The sequence below is a fragment of the Corythoichthys intestinalis genome, chromosome 3 (genome assembly GCF_030265065.1).
Source record: "Corythoichthys intestinalis isolate RoL2023-P3 chromosome 3, ASM3026506v1, whole genome shotgun sequence".
NCBI classification, from domain to species: Eukaryota; Metazoa; Chordata; class Actinopteri; order Syngnathiformes; family Syngnathidae; genus Corythoichthys; species Corythoichthys intestinalis.
In genome coordinates, this window is record NC_080397.1 from 35770141 (window position 1) to 35795989 (window position 25849).

Below are 25849 nucleotides of genomic sequence, written 5' to 3' on the forward strand. Positions count from 1 at the left end.
GGACTACAAATCCCAAGCACTTTCTCTGCTGAAAACGAAATCGAATGTCAACACAGAGTTTGGCAGGAAGTGGTGCTTCTTCCTTGTTGGAACATGACAACTTAAAGTCCTCGAAGGAACTTTAAGCTACAATAAACCCTCATCTTTTCACGGTACAGTAGCAGCTTTAGAATATATATCGCTTTAAAGTGGCATATATTTGTATCCGAATTAGTTCGACGTCATAAATAGCTGCTAACGTTAGCAAATGACGTAGTTCTGTCGTTTCAGCGGAGTCGTTGGTGTGAAAGTTTTGTGGTCATTTGAGCATTGCTACAAACGTACAAACATTTTTGTTGATGTTTGCACTAACCGTGTGTTTCACCAGTATGTCGCGGAACAATCATATTTTTAGGTTCGCTAGTGATGTCAGGGATAGGGTAACGTTACTTGACGTTTTCAATTATTCCATTGTATATGGAAAATTCCGTTGAGACCAGCGAATTATAGTGCTGCATTAATATGTGATGTGATTTTGTCTGCAACAAAGTACCCTTTAGGTCCAAACATTGTGAGATGGACAGTCACAGAAAGGGTACACCATGGGGAAAGTTGGTCAAAGTGGATTCCGATGAAACTGGATTATTACTTTTCAAAAGGGAATGCACCATAGGCCGGAAAAAAGGTAAGAATAGCCGCTTTGTGCAAAGGAATGAACAGGTTTTCTGTTAATATAATTTCATTAATTGTATTTGGCATTTGAATGTGTCAACTGTTACCGAAGGACAACTGCTTTTTATGAAGCAGACATCACTGTCACCGTTTTCGTTTAAACCCCCCTCCCCCATCTTTTTAAAGCACAAACCCTTTAGTTCTTTTGTGACAATAACAAAAGGCCTCCAGTGAGAACATGTGTGCAGAATCTTAAGTAGGTATTTTTATTGTATGGGCCTGTATTTCATTGCCTTGTTGTTAGATAAATTGTGGGAGTCTGCACTTTTTTGCAATGCAAAATGTCTAGCCTTGATTGGAGGGGCTTGACATTATTGTGTATATTGCGTCTCAAGTTTGGGGAAAGTATTGTTGAGTGTTGTACTAATTTCTAGAGGATGAGTTCGGACAACCTATAGACCCTACCCACCGACGTCACAAAATCACGTGCTCGCTGTATGGTTCCGCCCACTTGTCCGTCATTTTGTGTCTGTATTATCAATGGTCTCAATTGATCGAGCAATTTATAATGCATTTCATGGAAGACCCGGTGCTTTCGGATGCCGTAAACACACTTGATGCGTTGCATAAAAGGCGTTATGTGGAAAAGCTTCAGTTTATCCATTCGCCAGATCCATATTTGATGCCTAAATCGATGTTTTTCGACCCGCTGTCTCCGCCGTATTTGCCTGACATCTGCTAGCTACCCTGAACTGTACAACTATCTTGTCCACACAAAATCCGCCTATTCTCACGAAAGTTTGAAAAACTTTAAGAGCTTGGAGGCTTATTAATACTTCGTTGCTGGTTGGGTGAAACAGGTCCTCGTCCACGAAAATTTGGCAGGAATCTATCTTGTGCTTGGAAAGGTGAGTTACGAAATTTTCAATTCAAAATCTTTTGTTATTGCTAACTTCCACTGTCAAGTCTAATGTATTTCATGTCGTTTGTCAATGGAGTTAGGGCTTTTAATGTTTATATGGTTTAGCGATAGCACTCGCACTACATACATACGTGTATGTTGTCGGCGATTAGCCTAGCAATGATCTTAATTGTGGTTGTCAGCCCAAAACCTTCTAAATATATATTAAATGCATCTTTCCAGATATAAAATGACTACTACATAATCTGTGGTAATCGTTTGGAGCCCAGTTTTCTCGTCGAATTGCAGCAGCCCATCTCGCTCTCTTCTCTCCGGGTCTCTCGGAATCCGGTAGAACTTCAAGTCTCTCCGTCTTCTCCATCTATCTTCTCTGTTATTGCAACCGACCGCCACACACGCCTTCACCATTTTGATTATTAATGTTAACGAGCAGAAAAACACGTCGTAAATAGGAGGAATGTACGTAGCCGTAACAGGGAAACATGATGTGTTGACGGACAATTGGGCGGCACCAGTCAGGAGGAAGGAGTTGTGACGTCACGTGGGTAGGGTCTATACAGCTTTTAATATTGACAATAATAAGTGTGTCTGAGTCTCTTTTTCGAGGCCATTTACAGGTAATATCCATTGTATGCCTTCATATTTTGTGTGTCTATGTTGTAATTTTAACAGGATGTGATTTGGTATTTCCTGCCAATAAAAAGATCTCAGCGAATCACTGCAAGATTGTACAAGATGAAAACTCAGGGCAGGTGTGGCTTGAAGACACGAGGTATGATTCAACCAACATTTTCCACTTTGCGAAATAAGTGGAATCAGTGGCAAAACAAATTAGATCCTTGACCTCAGCAAGGAATATGATCAGGGCCCCTAAAGCCAAATAATAAAGATTATCATAAAATATTTTTCTATGAATATTTAGTCATGTTTTAATCACTTAATGTGTTAGTCTTCCTCTATTTTTCGACAAATACGCAAAAAGCTTTCTAATTTTAGTCGACAAGTACTCAAAATTGTTTTCTCCAAGTTTTCAAAGGTTTTAGTCAATAAAGTTTCCAACAATTTCGAAGGAACAAGCTGATGCTAATGCAAACGCTATGGTAACACTATGAGTTACATTTAGTGCGTGATGATCACTAAGGCAACATTGCATATTCTCTCTTGCCAACATAAGAAAAAAAATCTTACCTTGTGTTGCAAAACAAGCAAGCCTGGTACGCAGCCTGGCTTGAAAAACATAATTGTTTATACGTCTTTGCTAGTTAAGGAGTTAACCACCAGTCACAGGTGACTGTGAGGTTGGGTGCACAGGACATGCCACATGAGTGACACGACGCAAACACTGCTACAATGTAGGCTGACTACCTACACATAGTACACATGCAATAAGAAAATGTCATGCATTGTGAACATGTGACAGAAACAGACATTTTTGTGTTATTCTCATCTCGTCAGATAAAAACTGGGAATCGTCTCGTGATGTTACAGTTGTCCGAAATACATTTTTATGTAGTCACGTGACGTCATCGTCATGAAAAAAATGTTTGTCAATGAAATATTTTCGGTATCGTCATCATTGACGAAACCGCAATGATGGTCACCGTCTTGAAATATTGGCCCCGGTATTTTTTTTTTTTGTTCGTAAAAATAACAAATTCATCATATGGTTATTTTTTTGTGTTTCCTGTAGGATCTGGTGGGGGAACAAATGACTTGGGCAATTATTTTAAGAAGTCGCAATATGCTCCTAAACCACAGGTTTAGGTATACGGGATAACAATTTGCACTCGGCAGCATTTTGACAGTCTATTACCACTAGAGGAGTTCCAAAAAATCGATTATTACATGCATCGCGATTCGACACGTGACGATTCGATTACGATTCATAAAGGTTAAAAACCGATTATTTTCACTCCTAACAACGCTCGTAGCGAAACGAAATTCAAGACACGTCTGCGGCCCAGACACCGTTAACGGACGCACACACAACGTTATGATGGATGCTCCCAGTTACTGGAAGATAGATTTACTCCTTTTTAAAAGACTGGAAAATAAATTTGTGTATATGGCAGGCAGGACCAGAAGCCGGTCGCGCTTTTGTGCGCATTTTTAGAGCGAGAGGGGAAGAGAGATAGTTCTTTGCTTGTTGCTCCTTGCCTTTCAGATGACCAGCTGTAGTTTTAAGGCATTTCAATTAAAAAAAATATCCTGAGTGTGTTGCTAAGACCCGTGTGCATCTATAAGAGGTGAGTACAAGAACCCTCTTGTACTGTTTAGCCTTTATTGTTGTTGTTTTTGAGATGTTAATAGTTAGCGCCGAGCGCTAAGCTAATGAGCTACTTCGCTAACGTGTATTTCATATGCAGAACTTGTAAAACCATGATAAAGTACAGTGGTAACACTACAAACATGCGAAATAGAAAGAGAAGAAAGTGCGCGCGCTGTAATGAGTGTGAGTGTAGCAGTGTCAAGACCAGTTGAGATTTCCACCTGTTACTCCAAGAGGTAACACTGTGAAAACAAAGTATATTGGTTAAAAGAAGTCTTATTTCTAAAGACACTTTGTTTGTGTCCAGAAAATGTCGAATTCATTCCACCAGTGTAAATTTCATTGCATTGTTGAGAGAAATGAGTACTCCCTTTAAAATAGTTAAGCATTTTGCACTTTCTTGTAAAACGAAATAAATAAAAAAGCAGCTTAAGGGCAGCTTTTTGTTGTATGGGCATTATTCCATCTTTCCTGTTGAATCATAAGGATATTTTAAATAAATAATGGACATAAATTTGCTTGGCTGCTTTAGTAATCAGTGCTGCACGATGCATCGATAATCGTGATAACCGCGATAACCGCGATCATAGACGATATCGCGATAATCGATTAAAAATCGAATTGTGGCGTCCTGAATCGTAATCGAATCGAATCGTGGGGTGCCTAAGATGGCACACCCCTAATTACCACGGGGGTTACATTTGTTATAGGTCCATTTTGATTGCCATTTTCAGAGGGGAATTTTACACATGCATGCTAACATGTATATCTATGCTCCTTAGTCGTCAATCATTATTTAATGGCTGTTTGAAACTGTCCAGTTTGGAGCAATATCTCACTGATGTACAAACATTGAGACATGTTTTCACGGTCAAATTTTAGTACTCGCAAAAAATGCATGTTATCAAATTAAAAGTAAAGTATATTTTTTTGAAACTTGGTACCAGCAAATTTGGTGAGTGAACGTTTGGCACATGGTGGGTACAGAAAAAAAAATTAAACTGCATATTAGAGGATTTATGGAAATACCTCTGACAGTGGCAATCAAAACTGAGCATTATTATGGTACCAATAAGGAAATCAAGAGAAAAGTTGAAATCCATTATGTTCTATTTTACCAACCATTTGATAATCTCAGAAGAAATACATTTATATTTATCACTGACAAATGATTGTTGGTTTTCTTTCAGCACCAATGGTACGGTGATCAACATGTCCAAACTGGTCAAAAAGCAAACTCACATGCTTCAAAATGGTGATGTCCTTTACTTTGTGTACGGGAAAAATCAGCCTGAAAAAAGTAAGTTCATTGTTGTTTCCAGGGTCTGACATTATTGGTGGCCCAATGGCCACTATCTTGGTTCACACACTGTTCTGATTAGTGTTAAACTTTTTGGCAAGTTCAAATTTCAAAGTCACCAGCAAATTCCCGCAGACAAATATGGTCCAAAGTTTAGTTTCGGTTAGACTTATCGGAGAAACAACCAGCGCAAAACAGCTAGTCATTAGCTCAAGCTAGTGTGGTTGCGATTAATGCCAGTGAAAGTGAAACGAGACTAACAGGACCTTTATTCATATATGCCATAAGAGAAAGCTTCCCATCTCCATGACACTTTTAGGACTTGAAGTGCACAACTACATGAACATCTGTCAGAATATATCACAAGCTCATTGACGATAAGCTAATGTCAGACCCGTTTATTTTAACATTTCACTGCACAATTCTGTTTTTACTCCCTTGTATTTAAAAAAAGCAAAAACTGACAAATTGTGTTTGCAGATATCGCTTATGTTTTCCACGTAATCCAAACCGAGCAAACCTCTTTGCAAGATCATCGCAGTAAGTATTCAAAACCCCCGGTCTAAACCACTGTATCTTATTACATTCCTTACAATACTTAGCTGTGAGTAACCATCTGTAGCTAAACATTCTATTCCTCAGCCCACAGTCCTGATGCTCTTGCATCTTCCGAGATGACGCTATCTGTGGAGCCTGTCATGCTGACAAAAGCGCCACGGGATCTTAATCAAGAAGAACCTCAGCCATCCACCTCTACTTCCCACCTCTGTTTTCAGCTCCCTCTAACAGCAGGAACCCTGTCGGATGGAACATGTCTTAACTCTGGTGGGTTATTATACAAAAACACAGCTAAAGCTAGGTCACAGTATATTTAAGCACATATTTACCGTAACCCCATATGTTTGCTTGGGTTTTATTATGTGTATGTTTAGCCAAGTCTTTGATGATGTCAGTTAGGGGTGTTTCACCTGTTTTTGTTGTTGTTGTTTTTTTTTTCAACACTACGTGTCATTTTAAATGTACATGGTGCTAGGCGATATGAAAAAATGGTCTGTCATGATTTTGACCATTTTATAGCATGATAACGGTAAGCCGCGATATAGTATATTTTTAATTATATTGAAAATTATACAATGATTATGACAGCTTATTTTAGACTATATTATTATTACAAGAAAGAAAGAGGTTGTGTGAGACTTCCGTGTGGTACATTATTTTGTGGAACACAGCTATTTAATATTTTTAATGCATTGCTCATCGCTGTTAAGTAGTAGTTGTGCTCACCATGTATGCTTTAAATTTTCATTAACTATTTATTCGTGCACCATACAGTGGGGCAAATAAGTAAGTAGTCAACCTCTAATTGCGCAAGTTCTCCCACTTGAAAATATTGGAGAGGCCTGTAATTGTCAACATGGGTAAACATCAACCATGAGAGACAGAATGTGGAAAAAAAACAGAAAATCACATTGTTTGATTTTTAAAGAATTTACAGTGGTACACTCACAATGGGAAAACGCATTGGCAGTGTATCAAATACTTGTTCTCCCCACTGTATTTGCAAATCATGGTGGAAAATAAGTATTTGGTCAATACCAAAAGTTCATCTCAATACTTTGTTATGTACCCTTTGTTGGCAACAACGGAGGCTTTTTCTGTACCTCTTCACAAGCTTTTCACACACTGTTGCTGGTATTTTGGCCCATTCCTCCATGCAGATCTCCTCTAGAGCAGTGATGTTTTGGAGCTGTCATTGGGCGACTTTCAACTTCCTCCACAGATTTTCTATGGGGTTGAGATCTGGAGACTGGCTAGGCCACTTCAGGACCTTGAAATGCTTCTTACGAAGCCACTTCTTTGTTGCCCTGGCTGTGTGTTTGGGATCATTGTCATGCTGAAAGACCCAGCCACATCTCATCTTCAATGCCCTTGCTGATGGAAGGAGATTTTACCTCAAAATCTCTCGATACATGGCCCTATTCATTCTTTCCTTTACACAGATCAGTCGTCCTGGTCCCTTTGCAGGCACACAGCCCCAAAGCATGATGTTTCCACCCCCATGCTTCCAGTGGGTATGGTGTTCTTTGGATGCAAATCAGTATTCTTTCTCCTCCAAACACGTGGCAATCGAAATCTCACTCAAATTTTTTTGTGGAATCATCTGAATAGACCTATTTCTGATCTGATTTTATGTATATTTCACATTACCGTGATGTCATCCAGTGGGACTTCAGTTGAGGGGAAAAACGCCAATGTAGTGTAAAGTCCACCTAAACATAAGATACAAAATTAATTAATGCAACTCTGCAAGAGTAAGGTAAGTCTTTAAGTTAGGGAATATGGCTTTGAAATGTGTGATCATCAAATGGTTTTAAATGACAATACTTCAGTATGGGCTTTTTTAAATGACTAAAAGTAGCTCGGCTGTGTCTTTTGTCACCTTAACAGGTTGCAAATCTGAAGATGCGGCCCATGAACCTGAGGAAACTCTTCCTTCTGAGCCAGAATGCAAGAAGAGAAAAACCGGTGTGTTAATTGCTGTCCTTTTGTTCTCACATACATGCAGCTTGCTGTCAGTTTTGGTTTTTATTTAAATAAACCACCACCCATAGACCTCATACAAATTAAATGCTTTCAAGCATCCGCAAGCAGTGTCAGTGTTTTTTCCAATGAGGGGGAAAAAATCCATCTTGTTTCTGCATGCTAGAAAAAAAACGTGAATACATTTCTACTCATGACCAGTCCAAATAACCTGATTTGATTCTTTGTTTGTTTGTTTTTTAAGCTACACCTAGTAGCACATGTGTCATCAACCAGTTCTTTGTCATTCCAGAGATGGCATGCTCATCCGACACAGAGGTAGTTCCACTAAACTCTGCATCAACAGGTATTTTGGCTCAGACACCAGTAGTAGCGACCAAGAGAGATAAGATGGAGGAATCTCTGACATGTAGCATTTGCCAGGATCTCCTATATGACTGTGTTAGGTAAAACTCTAATTAAATTGAGGTTGTTGTATCTTTGTGTGTGCTTAAAACTTCATCATTAATGGTTTCTGCTACTGTTAGCTTGCAACCCTGCTTGCACACATTCTGTGCTGCATGCTACTCTGGCTGGATGGTGATATCTTCTATATGTCCAACGTGCCGCACCTCTGTGGAAAGGATTCATAAAAACCACATCCTCAACAACCTGGTGGAAGCCTACCTCACCGAGCACCCAGGTTAGATTAGCATAAAAAACAATCAATATACAGTGTTGGTCAAAAGTATTGGCACCCCTGTAATTGTCAGATAATGTTCAATTTCTCCCAGAAAATGATTGCAGTTACAAATTCTTTGGTAAAAATATCTTCATTTATTTTGCTTGCAATGAAAAAATACAAAAGCGAACAGAGAAAATAAATCATTATCATTTTACTCAAAACTCCGAAATGGGCCGGACAAAAGTATTGGCACCCTTTAAAGAATCGTGATGCTTCTCTAATTTGTGTATTTAACAGCACCTGTTACTTATCTGTGGCACATAACTGGTGGTGGCAATAACTCAATCACACTTGCAGCCAGTTAAAATGGATTAAAGTATACTCAACCTCTGCCCTGTGTCCTTGTGTGTACCACATTGAGCATGGAGAAAAGAAAGAAGACCAAAAAACTGTCTGAGGACTTTTTTGACTTTTGTTTTGAAAATTGTGAGGAAGCATGGGGAATCTCAAGGCTACAAGTCCATCTCCAAAGACCTGAATGTTCCTGTGTCTACCGTGCGCAGTGTCATCAATAAGTGTAAAGCCCATGGCACTGTGGCAATCCTCCCTAGATGTGGATGGAAAAGAAAAATTGACGAGAGATTTCAACGAAAGATTGTGCGGATGGCGGATTTAGAACCTCAACTATCATCCAAACAAGTTCAAGCTGTCTTGCAATCCTAGGCTACATACAACGGTGTCAACCCGTACAACCCGACTCTATGGTATGACACCAAAGAAGACCCCACTTCTGACCCAGAGTAAAAAAAAAGCCAGGCTGGAGTTTACCAAAACTTAACTGAGAAAGCCAAAAATGTTTTGGAAGAATGTTCTCTGGTCAGATGAGAAAAAAAGTAGAGCTTTTTGGGAAAAGGCATCAACATAGAGTTTACAGGGGAAAAAACGAGGCCTTCAAAGAAAAGAACACAGTCCCCACAGTCAAACATGGCGGAGGTTCCCTGATTTTTTTGGGGTTGCTTTGCTAGCTCTGGCACTTGACTGGTTGACTGTGTGCATGGCATTATGAAGTCTGAAGATTACCAACAAATTTTGCAGCATAATGTAGGACCCAGTGTGAGAAAGCTGGGTCTCCCTCAGTGGTCATGGGTCTTCCAGCAGGACAATGACCCAAAACACACTTCAAAAAGCACTAGAAAATGATTTGAGAGAAAGCACTGGAGACTTCTAAAGTGCCCAGCAATGAGTCTAGACCTGAATTCCATAGAACACCTGTGGAGTGATTAGAAAATGGCAGTTTGGAGAAGGCACCTTTCAAATCTAATTCAATTCAATTCAGTTTTATTTGTATAGCCCTGGATCACAACAACATTGTCTCAAAGGGCTTTGCAGAGGCAATATGATACACAATCAGAAACGGCAAATGAAGCAACAAAGATGAATAAATAAATTCAAGTTCTGGGTATACCCCATCCTTAGACCCTCCATGTCGGCAAGGAAAAACTCCATAGTCTTCGGGAGAAAATGAGAAACCTTGGGGGGTACCACAGTCAGGAGAGATCCACTCCGAGGACGGATAGACAGGAAGCCTCAGGACCACTAATGGGAATTAGCAGGCGAAGTTACAGTCCGTAAAGATGCAGTGGAGTAAAGGAACAAGAAGAGGTCCATCTAGCCAGATGAGACGGGGGTAGCAACGAGGACGTCCATCCAGCTTGGGGTCCGGACAGTCAGGAGGCTGCAGCTGAAAAATAGCCCCTCCCCAGAGGGGAAGGGGGTAAGGGGACACCAGGTGACTAGTGATGAAGAGACTAGACAACTAGATATTAACATTGGAAAATAGAAATAAATTAAGACAAGTGGTAGGTAGAGTGAGAAAAAGGAGATAGAACTCAGTGGCTGTACTTCCCCCAGCTTTATAGCTTCTAGTGCAGCTTAGATTAAACTTTGAGTCTACTCCGACTTCAACTAGCCTGACCATAAGCTTTGTTGAATAGGAACGTTTTTAGTCTAATCTTAAATGTGCAGACTGTCTCTGCTTCTTTAATATTAGCTGGAAGCTGATTCCATAAAATAGGGGCTTGGTGGCTAAATCTCAGAGACCTGGAGCAGTTGGCCAAAGAAGAATGGTCTAATGTTCTAGCATTGTAAGAAACTCATTGATGGATACCGGAAGCGGTTGTTCGCAGTTATTTTTGTCTAAAGGTTGAGCTACCAAGTATTAGTAGCATGTAAAATGATAGTGATTTTTTTTCTCCGTTCTCTTTTGTATTTTTTCATTGCAAGCAAAATAAATGAAGCTATTACCACCAAAGCATTTGTAATTGCAATCATTTTCTGGGAGAAATTGAGCATTATCTGACAGAATTGCAGGGGTGCCAATATAATTTGACATGTTATGTCATTCGAAATCCAAAATTTTGACCTTAACGAATGATCCCTGTCAGCCCTCCCAAGTTAAATTGGATTGGATGTCTAGCGTGGATGATGGCTCATGGCAGCCAAAGAGTATTTTTTGTTTTTTTTTAATAAAGTATTTTAATTGAAAATCAAAATGCAAGTTAAAAGTGAATGGAAGTAACAAATTTTGAATTTTCTAGTGCAAAGAAACAGTGTGTTCCTCTGTCTTGCAGAAAAGTCTCGCAGTGAGGAAGACATGAAGAGCATGGACAGCCGCAACAAAATCAAACAGGACATTTTGCAACCGGTATCTGAGCATTTTTCTGACGAGTACAGCTCAGATAACCTCTCTGACAATGACAGTGACTCGTCTGTCTTTAGGTATGTTTTGGCGGCGCAAAGAATCTTCACAAGCTGTATATTTGAAAAGTAAAACACCATATTCTAATGAAACTAACACAATAGCACCCGAAGAAAAATGACGTTTTGGAAAGACAAAAGTCATTAATATTGTTTTTAATTAAGATAAACATTAACAAATACAAATAGCAAAGAACCGAAATACCTTACTTTTTTCCCAGTGTGCCTGTCATGTGCAGTCTATTTCCAGGCAATCAGACGCCGATTGCTACGGCATCAAGCTACTGGGTTCCCTTTATGCCACCTCCGCCTACCGCATACCATCATTCTATACTTACTTCAAACGTACTATCTTCAGATGAAGGCTCTGCCACTGATGGAGAGCCCTCAATGTCCGATGAGTCAGGTATTAGCTGAGAAAGGGAGAACTTGCTTGACAGTTTCATATTAAAACAACAAATATAGACCTTGTCAGTTTTTCTTATATGGTCAAATCTCAACTGTTTGTGTGCAGCTCCTTTTGGATACCGCTGTCAAGCTCAAGGCGCGCATCTTATTTGTAACTGCTGCCTCCTAGCAATGCCGGATAGACTGGCTGAGTTGAATAGCCAGCAGCAATGTAAGTACTTGTAGTATCTTAAAGAAATTTAGTCTACAAGTGACCATTTAGAGAAATACATAGAAATTAATTTTAGTTTAATTGACTTGGATAATTAAACACACCATTGACGGTGTAAATGTATGAGTAAGGATAATTAAACACGCCATTGACGGTGTAAATGTATGATGAACTTACTCACTTTGTGTTTGGCTGTTATCCAGTACAGGGGGAAATCTGCCCCGTGCCGTAAAGTGATTTTATATCATGCCACTACAATTAATCACCCTGATCTTTGGACTGGCTGTTGATCTCATTGTAAACCTTGAGATTTTGATCCTTCTAAATGTGCCTACCACATCATTATTTGAGTAGTGTCTATTATCATGAATATATAGTAATTACAGGCGGTGTGTGTTTCTGGGTGTGGGTTTATGCGTGACTACATATTTTAAGTGGTATTACTATTATGCAAGGTGATTGTTATTAAATGCAGTAATACCTAAATGCAAAATAGACATGCTATACGAGAAACCCACATAAATGTTTATCATGACCATATATTACACATTATAAGGCGCACCTAAAAGCTTTCAATTTTCTCAAAATCTGACTGTGCGCCTTGTTAGCCCATGCGCTTCATGTATGGATCAATATTGGTTACTCATAACATGAAATTTCCTTTAGCGCAGCTCCATCTAGTGAATGCAAAACGCAACCCCAACCACTTCTACTACAACTACTAATACTACTACTGTGCCTTATAATGCAGTGTATATAGTCTATATATGAAAACAGCTACAAAATAGGCCATTTATTGAAGGTGCGCCTTATACTCCGATGCGCCGTATAGCGCAGAAAATACAGTACCTTATAATTACCTTTTAATGCTATATGGTGGAATGTCCTAGTGAAGTCCCTCAACTAACATCAATACAGTTCCATCACAACAAAGTGCTACAAGGTAGCAACAAATCTTTTATTGCTTTGGCCTCAGCATTAAAGCAGCCATTTTTTTTGTTTTGAATAATAACCCCCCCACCCCCCAAAAAAAGTTACTGAATTTGTGATAATGCCGAGCAGCAAATACACAGATTCATTGCACTTTGTGTAAAAATATCAATGAGTAAATAAGAACATAAGCAGTTTTTCTTTTAGAAAGTAATGAATTATTTTTTTGTGTGTCATGTAATTTTAGTATTGCAGTTACCTGCCTTTGTTTTTTTGTGCGTTTGAATTCATTGATCTGCATGGCCCACGTGATGCATTGTTTGTTGGCAGGTGAGCAGTGTCAGCGTCCTTTCTGTCACATCTACCGTGGTTGCAAGAGGATTGGCTGTCAAGGCTGCCTGGCTCAATTCAGTGGTAGGCATCCGTTTTTTATATATCAGTCTTCTATAAAGCTGTGCTCCATTTCTGTTTGAAATTTTAAGCTTTTTCCTGAAAACATCAAATCAAATCTAAAAAGGCATACTCTTGTAAAATATCACAACATATTAAAACAATAAGGAGATTTCATTAAGATATGCTATGAATGACACTGTACCATAATGTACCAGGTAAATGGAAAATTAACTGTCGGGACACCCTCAATCATTTACACCTGTATGAACAATTGAGAAGTATTTCACTTTTTTTGCAGAGCTTAATCTGACTGAGAAATGTCTGGATGGTGTGCTGAACAACAATTACTATGAATCAGAGATTCTAAAGGTAACATTTACTTGTGGTAACATTTTTATAAATCAAGGTTTGCAGTGGAATATACAACATGCACAACATGCGATAATGTCAGTGCTACTAACCAGCTATGAACCACGACATAATCTTTGAAAAAATAGATATTGTATATAGGGCTGTCAAACGATTAAAATTTTTAATCAAGTTAATCGCAGCTTAAAAATTAATTCATCGTAATTAATCACAATTCAAACCATCTATAATATATGCCATATTTCTTTGTAAATTATTGTTGGAATGGAAACATAAGACACAAGACGGATGTATACATTCAACATACTGTACATAAGTACTGTATTTGTTTATCATAACAATAAATCAACAAGATGGCATTAACATTATTAACATTCTGTTGAAGCGATCCATGGATAGAAAAACTTGTAGTTCTTAAAAGATAAATTTTAGTCCAAGTTATAGAAATTTTATCTTAAAACCCCTCTTAATATTTTCGTTTTCATAAATTTGTGAAATTTTCAAACAAAAAATAAACTAGTAGCTCGCCATTGTTGATGTCAATAATTACACAATGCTCATGGATGGTGCTGAAACCCATAAAATCAGTCGCACCCTAGCGCCAGCAGAGGGCGACAAAACACAAAAAAAACACGTAACAAATGGACATGACACTGTCATTTGAATCTACTTGAGCGGGGCATGTGCGTTAATTGCGTAAAATATTTTAACATGATTAATTTAAAAATTAGTTACCGCCCGTAAACGCGATAATTTTGACAGCCCTAATTGTATAATTTAATCATGCAGATCGTTTTGTTTTGGGACATGTTTGTGTTTGATATCGAGTGACTGTGATAGACAAACCAAAATTGCTCTACAATTAAGCTGTTTTTCACCTACCCTTCAAAAAATTCCTTTTCTGATTTCTGTGACCTTTGACCTCATTACCCTAAAATATAACTACCTCTTCCGTTTCATATTACAAACATTTGCTACAAGTTTTATATTAATCACTTCATTCATGCTTTAGTTATCCTGCACACAAATATATAGATGAACAGACAGACACACGAAATCGAATATAGAACCTCTGTCTTCCGTGGTCTTCTGCTGCAGGCGAAGCTAAATAACTCATTAGCTGCCCTTGACGGCAATAGTCGTCCAATCCAAGGATTGGACATCTATTGCCGTCAATGGCACTAAAACATGTCTAATAAATACTGTCAATGGGCAATAAAGAGTTAATAATTGAGATACTCACCTTCATTCTAACCATTTACATAGAGTATATTAAGCACTTTTTGGAGAGAAATATCATATATACAGTGGGGCAAATAAGTAGTCAACCACTAATTGTGCAAGTTCTCCCACTTGAAAATATTAGAGAGGCCTGTAATTGTCAACATGGGTAAACCTCAACCATGAGAGACAGAATGTGGAAAAAAAAACAGAAAATCACATTGTTTGATTTTTAAAGAATGTATTTGCAAATCATGGTGGAAAATAAGTATTTGCTCTATACCAAAAGTTCATCTCAATACTTTGTTATGTACCCTTTGTTGGCAATAATGGAGACCAAACGTTTTCTGTAACTCTTCACAAACTTTCACACACTGCTGCTGGTATTTTGGCCCATTCCTCCATGCAGATCTCCTCTAGAGCAGTGATTGCTGTCGTTGGGAAACACGGATTTTCAACTCCCTCCTCACCCCGTGGCGTCAAAATGATAAGAACGGGGAGCAAAAATCCCAGAACCACACGGGGGGACCTAGTGAATGACCTACAGAGAGCTGGGACCACAGTAACAAAGGCTACTATCAGTAACACAATGCGCCGCCAGGGACTCAAATCCTGCACTGCCAGACGTGACCCCTGCTGAAGAAAGTACACGTCCAGGCCCGTCTGCGGTTCGCTAGAGAGCATTTGGATGATACAGAAAACGATTGGGAGAATGTGTTATGGTCAGATGAAACTAAAATAGAACTTTTTGGTAGAAACACAGGTTCTCGTGTTTAGAGGAAAAAGAATACTAAATTGCACCATACCCACTGTGAAGCATGGGGGTGGAAACATCATGCTTTGGGGCTGTTTTTCTGCAAAGGGGCCAGGACGACTGATCTGTGTAGAGGAAAGAATGAATGGGGCCATGTATCGAGAGATTTTGAGTGAAAATCTCCTTCCATCAGCAAGGGCATTGAAGATGAGATGTGGCTGGGTCTTTCAGCATGACAATGATCCCAAACACACAGCCAGGGCAACAAAGAAGTGGCTTCGTAAGAAGCATTTCAAGGTCCTGAAGTGGCCTAGCCAGTCTCCGGATCTCAACCCCATAGAAAATCTGTGGAGGGAGTTGAAACTTGAAGTTGGAGTGTTGCCCAACGACAGCCTCAAAACATCACTGCTCTAGAGGATATCTTCATGGAGGAATGGGCCAAAATACCAGCAACAGTGTGTGAAAAGCTTGTGAAGAGTTACAGAAAATGTTTGGCCTCCGTTACTGCCAACAAAGGGTACATAACAAAGTATTGAGATGAACTTTTGGTATAGAGCAAATACTTATTTTCCACCATGATTTGCAAACAAATTCTTTAAAAATAAAACAATCTGATTTTCTGTTTTTTTTTTTTTCACATTCTGTCTCTCTTGGTTGAGGTTTACCCATGTTGACAATTACAGGCCTCTCTAATATTTTCAAGTGGGAGAACACAATTAGTGGTCGACTAAATACTTATTTGCCCCATTGTAGGTAGTGTTTTAGATTTATGGTGTAGCTTGCTTTCGTCTTGTCATTTTTATTTTTAACCAGTATCACATTTAGAGAAATTTGATTTGAATGCTCCTGTAGTTAGCACTTTCAGGACTTCTGAGTAAAATAAAACTGCTTGAAATAAAAGCTACCGCTGCACCTTCTAATGAGTGTTTTCATTCTTCTCCCAGAACTACTTGTCTTCCAGAGGCAAGACATGGAGGGACCTACTCAAGGAGGCTTTCCAAGACTTGCAAGAGGGAAAATATTCCCTTTCAGGTGGGCCTTTGAATCAGCATTTCCGATGTCACCTTGCAAGAAAAGTAATCTGCATCTCACCATCTCCTTAGATTGCCATAGTAATGTCTCTGCAAATACAATTATCTGTGTGAGCTGCGGCCTTATGGTGTTCAAGGAGCTGGCGTACAAGTACAGACAGAATATTCCTCCATCTGAATTACCAGGTGAGATAGGCCAAACATCTTGCTTTCTTTCTTCTCCAAAACATTTTATTTATTTTTATGTTTTTTACACATTACATTGAGAGGAAACATTAATGAAATGAGTTGTATCCCTCCTTTTGATACCTGATACCATGGTGTTACAAGAGGTATTTGTTTTTTGCTACATATCTGTAACATTACTTGGAAACATCACAAAATATAAACTTCATAGAGTGGTTGGTTAGGGGTTAGAATACAACACAGCATTTTCAGCAGTGTTGTTTTTGGCAGCCCTTTTCATTTTCGTCTTAGTTGTAGTCTTTTGGACGAAAACACATGTTAGTCTTAGTCATATTTTAATCATTTCAAAATGTGTTCATCTTTTTCCAGTTTTAGTCGACGGAAACTCAAATTTTGTCTCGCTTTAGTCTACAATTCTCAAAATATTTTTGTCTGTAAACTTAAAAAGTTTTAGTCCATGAATAAATCAATAAATAAAAAGGTTTGATATTGACAGACTAGCACATAATTGTAGTCTACAAGGACATCACCATCTTCATGATGATAATACACACTCAGTATGAAAACTGCATATTATTTGCAACAACACGAAATGGTAAATGGTGTTATACTTATATAGCGCTTTTCCACCTTTCAAGGCGCTCTACGTAAAACGTTTTCCTAGAGTTTAAGAAGACACTCATCACGCTAAATGGTAACGCAAACGCTATGCTAACGTGAACGCTTTGCTAACGCTACAACTTAGTTTAGTGTGTGATGATCACTTATCACAGACCTTTAAAGACTAAAGCAACATGGCAGATCTAGCCAAGATAAGAAAGCAAAACTTAACAAGCAACACCTGACACGTTTCACAAAAGGAGCCTGGAAGTGGCAAACGCTTACTCACCAGTAGTGGTGCAACGGATCATGACTGGTCCGAGATCCGTTCGGATCGACGTCATCGGTTCGGCGCACATGTGACCCGCGGATTGATTTCTGAGAAAAAAAATTTGTTCCCGCCCGCACACACTTGTGTAGAGCGGAGAAAGAGGGGAGCAGAGTGCACATTGCAGACATGGCAAGCGGAGGAAAGGAGCTTGAACGCCCCGCTACACTTAAATCCCCTGTATGGGCGCATTTTGGTTTCCCTGTCAAGCACGATGACAAAGGAAAAAGGTCAGTGGACAAAACCGTGACAGTGTGTACGCATTGTGGCACAAGAAAGCCATATGACAGTACGTTCACGCATTTGAATCGACATCACCCTGACCGAAGATTTTTTAAAAAGCTGGCAAAGAACCACTCATCATCGAGGCATTTAAGCAGCCTCTTCCTGCACAATCCGACCGGGCTAAAGACATCACTAAAGCTATAGGTGTGTTTATAGCTGCAGACATGAGACCATATTCAGTTGTGCAAAACAAGGGCTTTAAATACATGTCGAAAGTGCTTGAGCCACGCTACGACATCCCATCGCGCACACACTTTAGTGAAAAGATTGTGCCAAATCTCTACGAGGGAGAGAAGGAAAACGTTGTGAATGAACCATCCCGGGCGTCAATTGTTGCGCTCACGACGGACGGGTGGACGTCCAGGGGAACGGAGAGTTATGTGACGATAACCGCTCACTTTATCACACCAAAGTGGGAGATGAAAAGTCCAGTGCTGCAGACACGCCCCCTCCACGAGAGTCACACAGGCACTCATCTTGCGCAGGTACTGACACAAGCAGTGGAAGAATGGAAGATACAGAGGCCCAGTACTAATATCCCAGTAACAACTGATAATGCAAAAAAAACAAATAAATGCAGTGAAGGGCTCCCCTTGTTTCAGGGAAGATGTCCTTTTATGTTCATTTTTGAGGTCTATTTTATTAATGGTCATTGGAACCAATATTAAAAAGGAGAAGATGTGCATTTCTTTGTTGCTGTTGCACTTGTTGCACAAGTTGTTATAATTTTGTTAAAAAGAAGATATCATGCTTTGTGCACTACTTTTATATGTTCTAATTGATCAATTTCAGTTTTCAATAAACAAACAAAAATTATATCTACTTGTCTTGTTTTTTTGCTTTTCGCTGATCTGAAAAATGATCCGATCCGTGACTCTTGATCCGAGGAACGATCTGATCCGTGAGTTTTGTGATCCGTTGCACCCCTACTCACTAGTGTGTGGGGCAGGGGACACAGCATGTCACATGAGTGAAGCAACCAAACACTGCTAAGACGCGTGCTAACCACTAGAGCTGTGCGAAATATCTGATTCTTAGATTATTCGCGATTTGGCCGTGGAAGATTCGAGAACGGTTCACAAACATCCAAATTCCGATTATTGAAATATGTCAAGTGGAACTAAAATCATCAATAATCAATTTATAACAATCATAATCGATTTATAATCGAATCGTAGCCTCTGCATCGTAATCGAATCATTAGGTGCCCAAAGATTCCCACCTCTACTAACCACACATTCGATAAGAAAATGTAACACATTGTGAACTTATGACGGAAACAAGGCGAACTTTTATCTCGTTCTCCTCTCGTCAGACAACAACTGGCATTCATCTCATGTTTTAGTCTCCTAAGACACATTTTTAGTTGTTCGTTGATGAAATATTTTCGTTGTGGTCATCGTTGACGAAAACAACACTGATTCTTAGTTTGCAATGTTTTCAGTTTGTGCTGTACATTAGTGTTTTTGAATTATGTGTCATATTTTAGTGTTTCTGTTTTCAGTCTAGGCTACTGAACATATGAGTTTCCTCTGTTATAGTAGACAACTTCTAAACTTGTATACCTTCCCACCCTCCCAGCTGCTGAATTAGCTCGTCCCGACTGCTACTGGGGACGAAACTGTCGTACACAAATAAAGGCCCATCATGCAAAGTAAGTCTAAAACTTTGTTCTTTCTGAAATATGTACAATACATACAACTTTCTTATTTTTCTGTTGCATCATCTTAATCATTGTGAATGCACTTTTAAATTCAATGTACAAAAGTACTACAGGTAGTCCCCGGTTTATGAAAGAAGTTCTGTTCCTACGCTGGCGACGTAACATGAATTTCCGCGTACGTCGGAGTTAACCCAAAAAAAAAAAAAAAAAATACAAACGATTCCAAAAGTTCAAAATTATTGTGTTCTGTTTCATGGTGGAGGATACACTGCCCTCTGGTGGCAGCGTTGAGTAACCCTCATTCAATAATGGTTATACAGGAGCACTAAGACGTCTTACGTGGATAAAAGATAGCTGCGCTCTGGTTTGGCCCACATAAGGCTGTAAATTGCTTCAGCTTATATATATTTGTTTATGCCAGTGGTCTCCAAACTATTCCACATTGGGCCGCAGTGGGTGCAGGATTTCACTCCCAACAAAACAAGACCACACCTTTTCACCAATCTGGTGTTTTGTAAGTGTAATCAGTTGATTGCAGTCAGGTGCTGCTTGTTTTAGTAGAAATCTCATTGGTTAAAAAATCTGTGCTTGATCGGTATGAACAAAAACCAGGACCCACAGCAGCCCTCGATTGTAATTAAGTTTAGAGCTACAGTTTGTGGAGTTAAATGTGAGCGATTTGCTATGAGAATTTTAAATACGTAAGCATTCGTAGCATATAAGCTAGTGGACTTTTGTGAGGAAAATTGGCTAATTCAATCTACTAAATTTACATACTCATCAGATTAGATGGACGGTTGAACACCGATTGTTTTGTCAAGTGTTTTATTTTTAAAATGCGTGTCGTCTTGAACATAAGTGTACATATGTTTTATAGCTTTACAAAGTGTCAAAAGCGAAGGAAAAGTCTGCAGAAAACCACAATCGCCTTGTTTGTTGTCTATAAACTGAACAGCTTCATGTTAAGTGAGGACAGAGCACGTCATATTAATAAAGTGAGGTAAAAGAATAGAGGTGTGCAAAATTTCCGATTCTTAGATTATTCGCGATTCGGCCGTGGAAGATTCGAGAACGATTCACAAACATCCAAATTCCGATTATTGAAATATGCCAAGTAAAGCGGAAGTACAACACACTCAGCGCGCCGCGCGGTCTTCGGGGCGCAACGAGGAAGAACGCAGCGAGAGTACCTAAACATCATGCTTCTCATTACCCGGCCCCTCGGGTAATGCCAATGCTCAACTCACGGCTCTAGCTCCTCATGCCACGAGATAAAAAAACACAACAACATACCTGACTGCTGCCGAAAAGCTGCTACAAAGTACATCATCCACATAATGTAATGGTAGATATCATTTATATAGGACTAGATGGACCATTGATTCGGTAGCGTGAGCAGCACATCTACAAAAAGCTAGATGCCTAACGGCCGCCATCTTAAAGCAGTACACTTCCCTGCAAGGCTGTTGTAGCGAACCTTCCAAGCAAACCTAATTAACTTTTTATCTAAAATACTCCTAAATCGGTAAAATATTGACTTGAATCTATCTTTAAAATAGTTTTAAAACTTTCACATGTCGAAAGTAGATAAAAGGGAAATTATGGAATAACGGGAGCAATTTTAACAACTTTAACAGTTGATTCACAACATTAAAATAATTGAATGTAGTTTAAAGCTGCTGTTACAGAATGGGGACCGGAGTTTTTTATTTACTGTTATTTTTGTATATTTGTTTACTGCTATATGTTAACTTGATACTGAAATAGTAGTTTGGTTTAGCCTGAGAGGATTTTTGAACAATTTTGGAACTAATGTACAAAACATTTAATAAAAAAAAAAAAGGGGGGGGGGGTGCATCAATAATCGTTTTATAATCGAATCGGAGCCTCTGAATCGTAATCGTAATCGAATCGTTAGGTGCCCAAAGATTCCCAGCTCTATAAAAGAATAAGATCCTGTAAGGCACAATAATGTTATGTTATGTTATGCAACTAAAAAAAAAGAAAACAACTGGAGACAAAATGGCAGACGAGACTGGAGTCGTACTGTCCAGATCCCGCAGGTCGAGTATGTCCTAACCCGGGGACTACCTGACTGGTAACAGGCCATACCTGCATTCTTCATTTTAACTGATGTTTTATGAAGATGGCAACCCGCAAATGCTTTCAATGACAAGTGCAATAAGATTTTAGAGCCCATAATAATCCCATCAACAGGTATACAAATATGTGTATGGGAAGTGCTTCTGGGGATTAGCTAAACATGAATTCTTCTGCTGTTTGAGAGCATATTATGAAGCCACTCTGCGAATGTGTTTATTGCATCACGTTCATAACATCAAATCACTGCTTTTGTCTACTTTGCTTGCTTTCTGTCCTGTTTACCACTAGAGGGGGTGCTTGTATTAATGAGGGTCTTTAACTTCTGGAGTGGACAAGACTGGACAAGTTTCTCCCTGTGGCCATTGATTGATGTATTTATTCATTTTTGTTTGCTTCTCGATATCAGGAAATTCAACCACATATGTGAGCAGACCCGCTTCAAAAACTGAGCGAACAAGTTCCTGCTCAGCACGCAGCACAATGGAGGAAGAAACATCTCATATAGTAGCCTTCTGTCTGGTGATGCTGTCACAAATTATGTATGCAAAGAAAAAAAAAACAGTCATTAGAAGTTTTACCTAACTGGGATTTTAATTTTTGGTAGTTTATACATTTGTTGATTCTTCTAGTTATCAAGCTAACAACTGTGGTTACATTATGGACAGGTGTAGGTTATATCCTTTAGTTTATGGGTTGGGATGTAATGTAGACCTTCTGCAGATTTTCATTTTTGCCCCCGATATTTACTTTCCTATAGGGGAGTGAGATTACCTGGAAGTAGCTACACAGGATGTTTGAATTCTAAAAATGCTTAGGAAAAGTGCTAAGATGTAACCTTTACGAAAGGAAAGGATGCACAATCCTATATGGCAGAAGTGGTGAAAAGCATCAGACCACCAACAAAGAGAGATTATAAAATTATACGTGATCAAAAACCTTAATTTTAAAATATGCAGAATATGAGTAAAAAAAAAAAAACTTGCATGAACAGCTGCAATGTGAAAGACTAAGATTATTGTCCATACAGGGAAAAAAAAACTCTAAAGGATAATTTTAAACGTGTGCAAGGGATAAAACGTCAAAGGAGAGAGAAAACTAAAGCGCATAAACGAGTACCCTTTCCCGTATTTCAACTCAGGCTAAGAACAGGTGGCATAGGAAAATTAAGAAACTGCAGAATCTGAAAAGAACCTTAGTGTAACATGAAGTGCCTGGTTTTGACAGAAGAGCTTCCAATGACTGCACTCATCCAATAAATGTTGTGAAATACAGATGTTATGCCTATTTTATAGCTGAATCTATGTATATTACAGTAATATCAAGTTGAAGAAAAGGCATACTCTATAGATTTTGGGTAGGGATGGATAGATTTTACATTCTATACATTTTAGGCAACACGCGAACCACCATGAACACTGTCCGATACCCTATCCCCACACTCGTAAATTTAGATTTATTTGGAAAAGAGTTCATGTGAGAGAGAATAAAGGTTTGACTAACACTTTTGATTATTGTTCAGTAAAAAGTATTAGCGGTGTGTCGCGCAGAGGTTGGTGTTAGGTTGTAGTTAATTCTTTATGCTTTGAACAAATCAACAAATTCAGGGGAAACCATGGCTACTGTACGTAAATGGCAATATCTTCTGTTTAGTAGACATTTAATTCTTCAATTTTGCTAATTATACTATCATGCCTATGCTAATTACTTTGCTAATTAGTTAATTTCATTTGTGGTTTATTTTTTATATATATATGTAATAGTCGGGGTCAGTCAATAGGGATGTTTGAAATGTTATCTTGTTCCTCAGGTTTATGATACTGCTGTATGTCTCATTTGTTTAGTAAGCAGAACATCTATGCATGTATGAGAAATTAGGAAATTTATTATCTGCACTCTTCACATAGGAAGTGTTATGAATGATAAAGCTGTGCATTATGGGAAATATAAATGCATGGTTATAATAGAATTTTACTGAAAACGGTTGACTAGTCAACAATTTCTCATGTTGAGATGGGTTTGAGAGGTTTGAAATGTTAAGTCAGTAACTGTTTACGCCCTCAGCACACACACGTGTTAGTGTGTATAAAACTCCTGGTGAATATGAAGACAAGTGAGAAGAAAAAAGTCTTAGCTGGCATCCAGTGAATCGTGTATGGACACTTATTCATCTGATTTCAGTTGTTTGTATTAGTTGGTTAGAATTTTAGGTTTTGTGTGTTCATAATGTCCAGGTTTGAGTAAATTTGCACAAATTTAATTGACACATTTATTTTGAACTCTGAAGTTAAAATTCTGATGGTCTTTTAAACATAAAGGTGCCATTAAAATGCAAAATTAAGTTTTTTGAGGTTTTTTTTCTTTTGTTCAGGTGTGCCCCAAAATGCATTTTTCCATTTTTTATATAGTTTTAGTTTTGGTGACAATATTAACACTCCTGATCTAGCATGCAAATTTATTTTGAACACACATTTTCTTTCCACTGCAATAAAGTTTAAATTGGTCAAGGTGTTAAGAGGGAAGTTTTGTTTATTTTTACCCCCTTTAGTCATGTTGTATAGTCCTTTAAGCATTCCATAGCAGCTCAGACCCTCTGCACAAGTCCAGTCGATCCCCCGACAGAAAGGCTGTTTTAATTATTCCCTACAGAGATCTGGGCACTCTTAAGCCAACAACAGTACCAAGCCGATCCAATCAGGAATTGGTATTAAAGAGGATTTGAAGTAGTACTTTGCATTTGCCCCGACACGGGAGGTTTATTGTATACTAATGCAAATATTTACACACTGTGTTGAAAGTTTTTGACTAAGACACATTTTTCACCGTAACCCCAGCTTGCAGGAATGACTCGAGACTGAGATTATCCCATTGAACAAACAATATAAAGACTTCAGTGATATCAATAATCAAACAGTTGCTCCATCTCTGCCATCAACACCTAGTTAAAGACTTATGCTAAACAATTGTGCCCTGTGTTGTATATTTCCCTATGTTGTACTGTATGGGCACCTGAGTTTTTTTTTTTTTTTTCTTGCAAACCTGGGTTGTATTTGTCATTTTATCAGCATTAAAAAAAAAGAAACCATCTTGAGCCTGATTTGCTTTTGTCATATTGTAATTATTTCGGAGTCACTAATCTTCAGAAGATCTTACATATGTAATATGGTGAAACATAGCCTTTTCTCATTGTTGAAATTGTGAAGTTTTGAATAAGTCTAGTTACCGGTCCATACTATTTTCTGAATATGCTTATCCAAAAGATAAAGGACATTTTACGCCCCACACTTCAGATTAAAAAACTAATACTAAATTTAACCCTGAATTTGATGTTTTCAAAAAGGGCTTGAGCAAATTCTTTCATTAAATAGCCTTGATTGAATGTATCGCCCAACCTCATGCAACCCTGCTGTTCTGTGTATAATCAAAATACTTAAGTATTTATTCTCTTGAGTTGTCACAGCCTCTACTCCTGAGGATATGCTTGAATTTATACAGATTTGCAACCTACTTGTGTGACTATGCCAAGTAAGATGAGCTAACCAAGTCTTTGGTCCTCTACTCCTTTATCTGTAGCAGAAAAATGGTTTATTTTTCAAGACTTTTCAAGCCTAAATGTCCAGTTCTGGAATGACCTATAAGCGAATGATTAACTATATGTCACAAGTTCTTCAATGCACAATAAAGTGACCCCTTATTTTTCGCGGTTAATAATGGGGACCAGAACCCACTGCGATGTGAAAAACCGCGAAGTAGTCCTCCCCAATTTTTTAAATCTTTTATTTTCAATGTATTTGTTCAGATTTTGCATTGGAAAGATAATATACGTATATATATGACGTTTTTTCACTTTCCCCAATTAAAAAAAAAAAGTGCATATATATATATATTAAGTTTTTAGGCTCTTCAAATGTAACAATTATGTTTTTAACATGTTGCTGTCCCACCGAATTATTTTTTAAAGAATAAAGTAGAAAAATGCTTGGCTTTATTAAAAGCTTCATTGAGTGAGTCCACTCAAATCCTCTCAAGATGCCCACTTACACTTTGAGTTGCCACAGCAACTGTTTAACAAGTTAAACGATGATTGATGCATGCGGCGCTATGAAGTTCGCTTCTCTGGCAAGTTCAAACATTAAATGTCAATCAACGTTAACTTTAAGCAACTCCAGTGCACTCACTGCCTGACCAACAGAGAGCAGGGAGAGGGAGCCTGAGTGGGACTACGCTAATAGCTCGGGACTACATCTGTAATTTTGTCAACAGAAA

At 38.5% G+C, this 25849-nt stretch overlaps 1 protein-coding gene across 2 annotated transcripts; it reads left to right on the forward strand.

Annotated features, from left to right (window-relative positions):
* Positions 1 to 25322, forward strand: chfr (checkpoint with forkhead and ring finger domains, E3 ubiquitin protein ligase). Of its 2 annotated transcripts, none has more exons than XM_057832714.1 (18): positions 1 to 152; positions 530 to 664; positions 2246 to 2345; positions 5033 to 5142; positions 5623 to 5682; positions 5785 to 5967; positions 7591 to 7668; positions 7976 to 8129; positions 8211 to 8365; positions 10978 to 11125; positions 11326 to 11510; positions 11619 to 11723; positions 12984 to 13067; positions 13345 to 13415; positions 16335 to 16422; positions 16494 to 16607; positions 19402 to 19474; positions 21993 to 25322. In XM_057832714.1, exons 2-18 carry the CDS (start codon positions 556 to 558, stop codon positions 22033 to 22035), a joined length of 1860 nt encoding a protein of 619 aa, XP_057688697.1. In that variant the 5' UTR covers positions 1 to 152; positions 530 to 555; the 3' UTR covers positions 22036 to 25322. The 2 variants fall into 2 exon arrangements, with proteins under 2 accessions (XP_057688697.1, XP_057688698.1); XM_057832715.1 differs by having other exon boundaries at positions 11344 to 11510; positions 21993 to 25321.
* Positions 25323 to 25849: the final 527 nt, after the last annotated feature.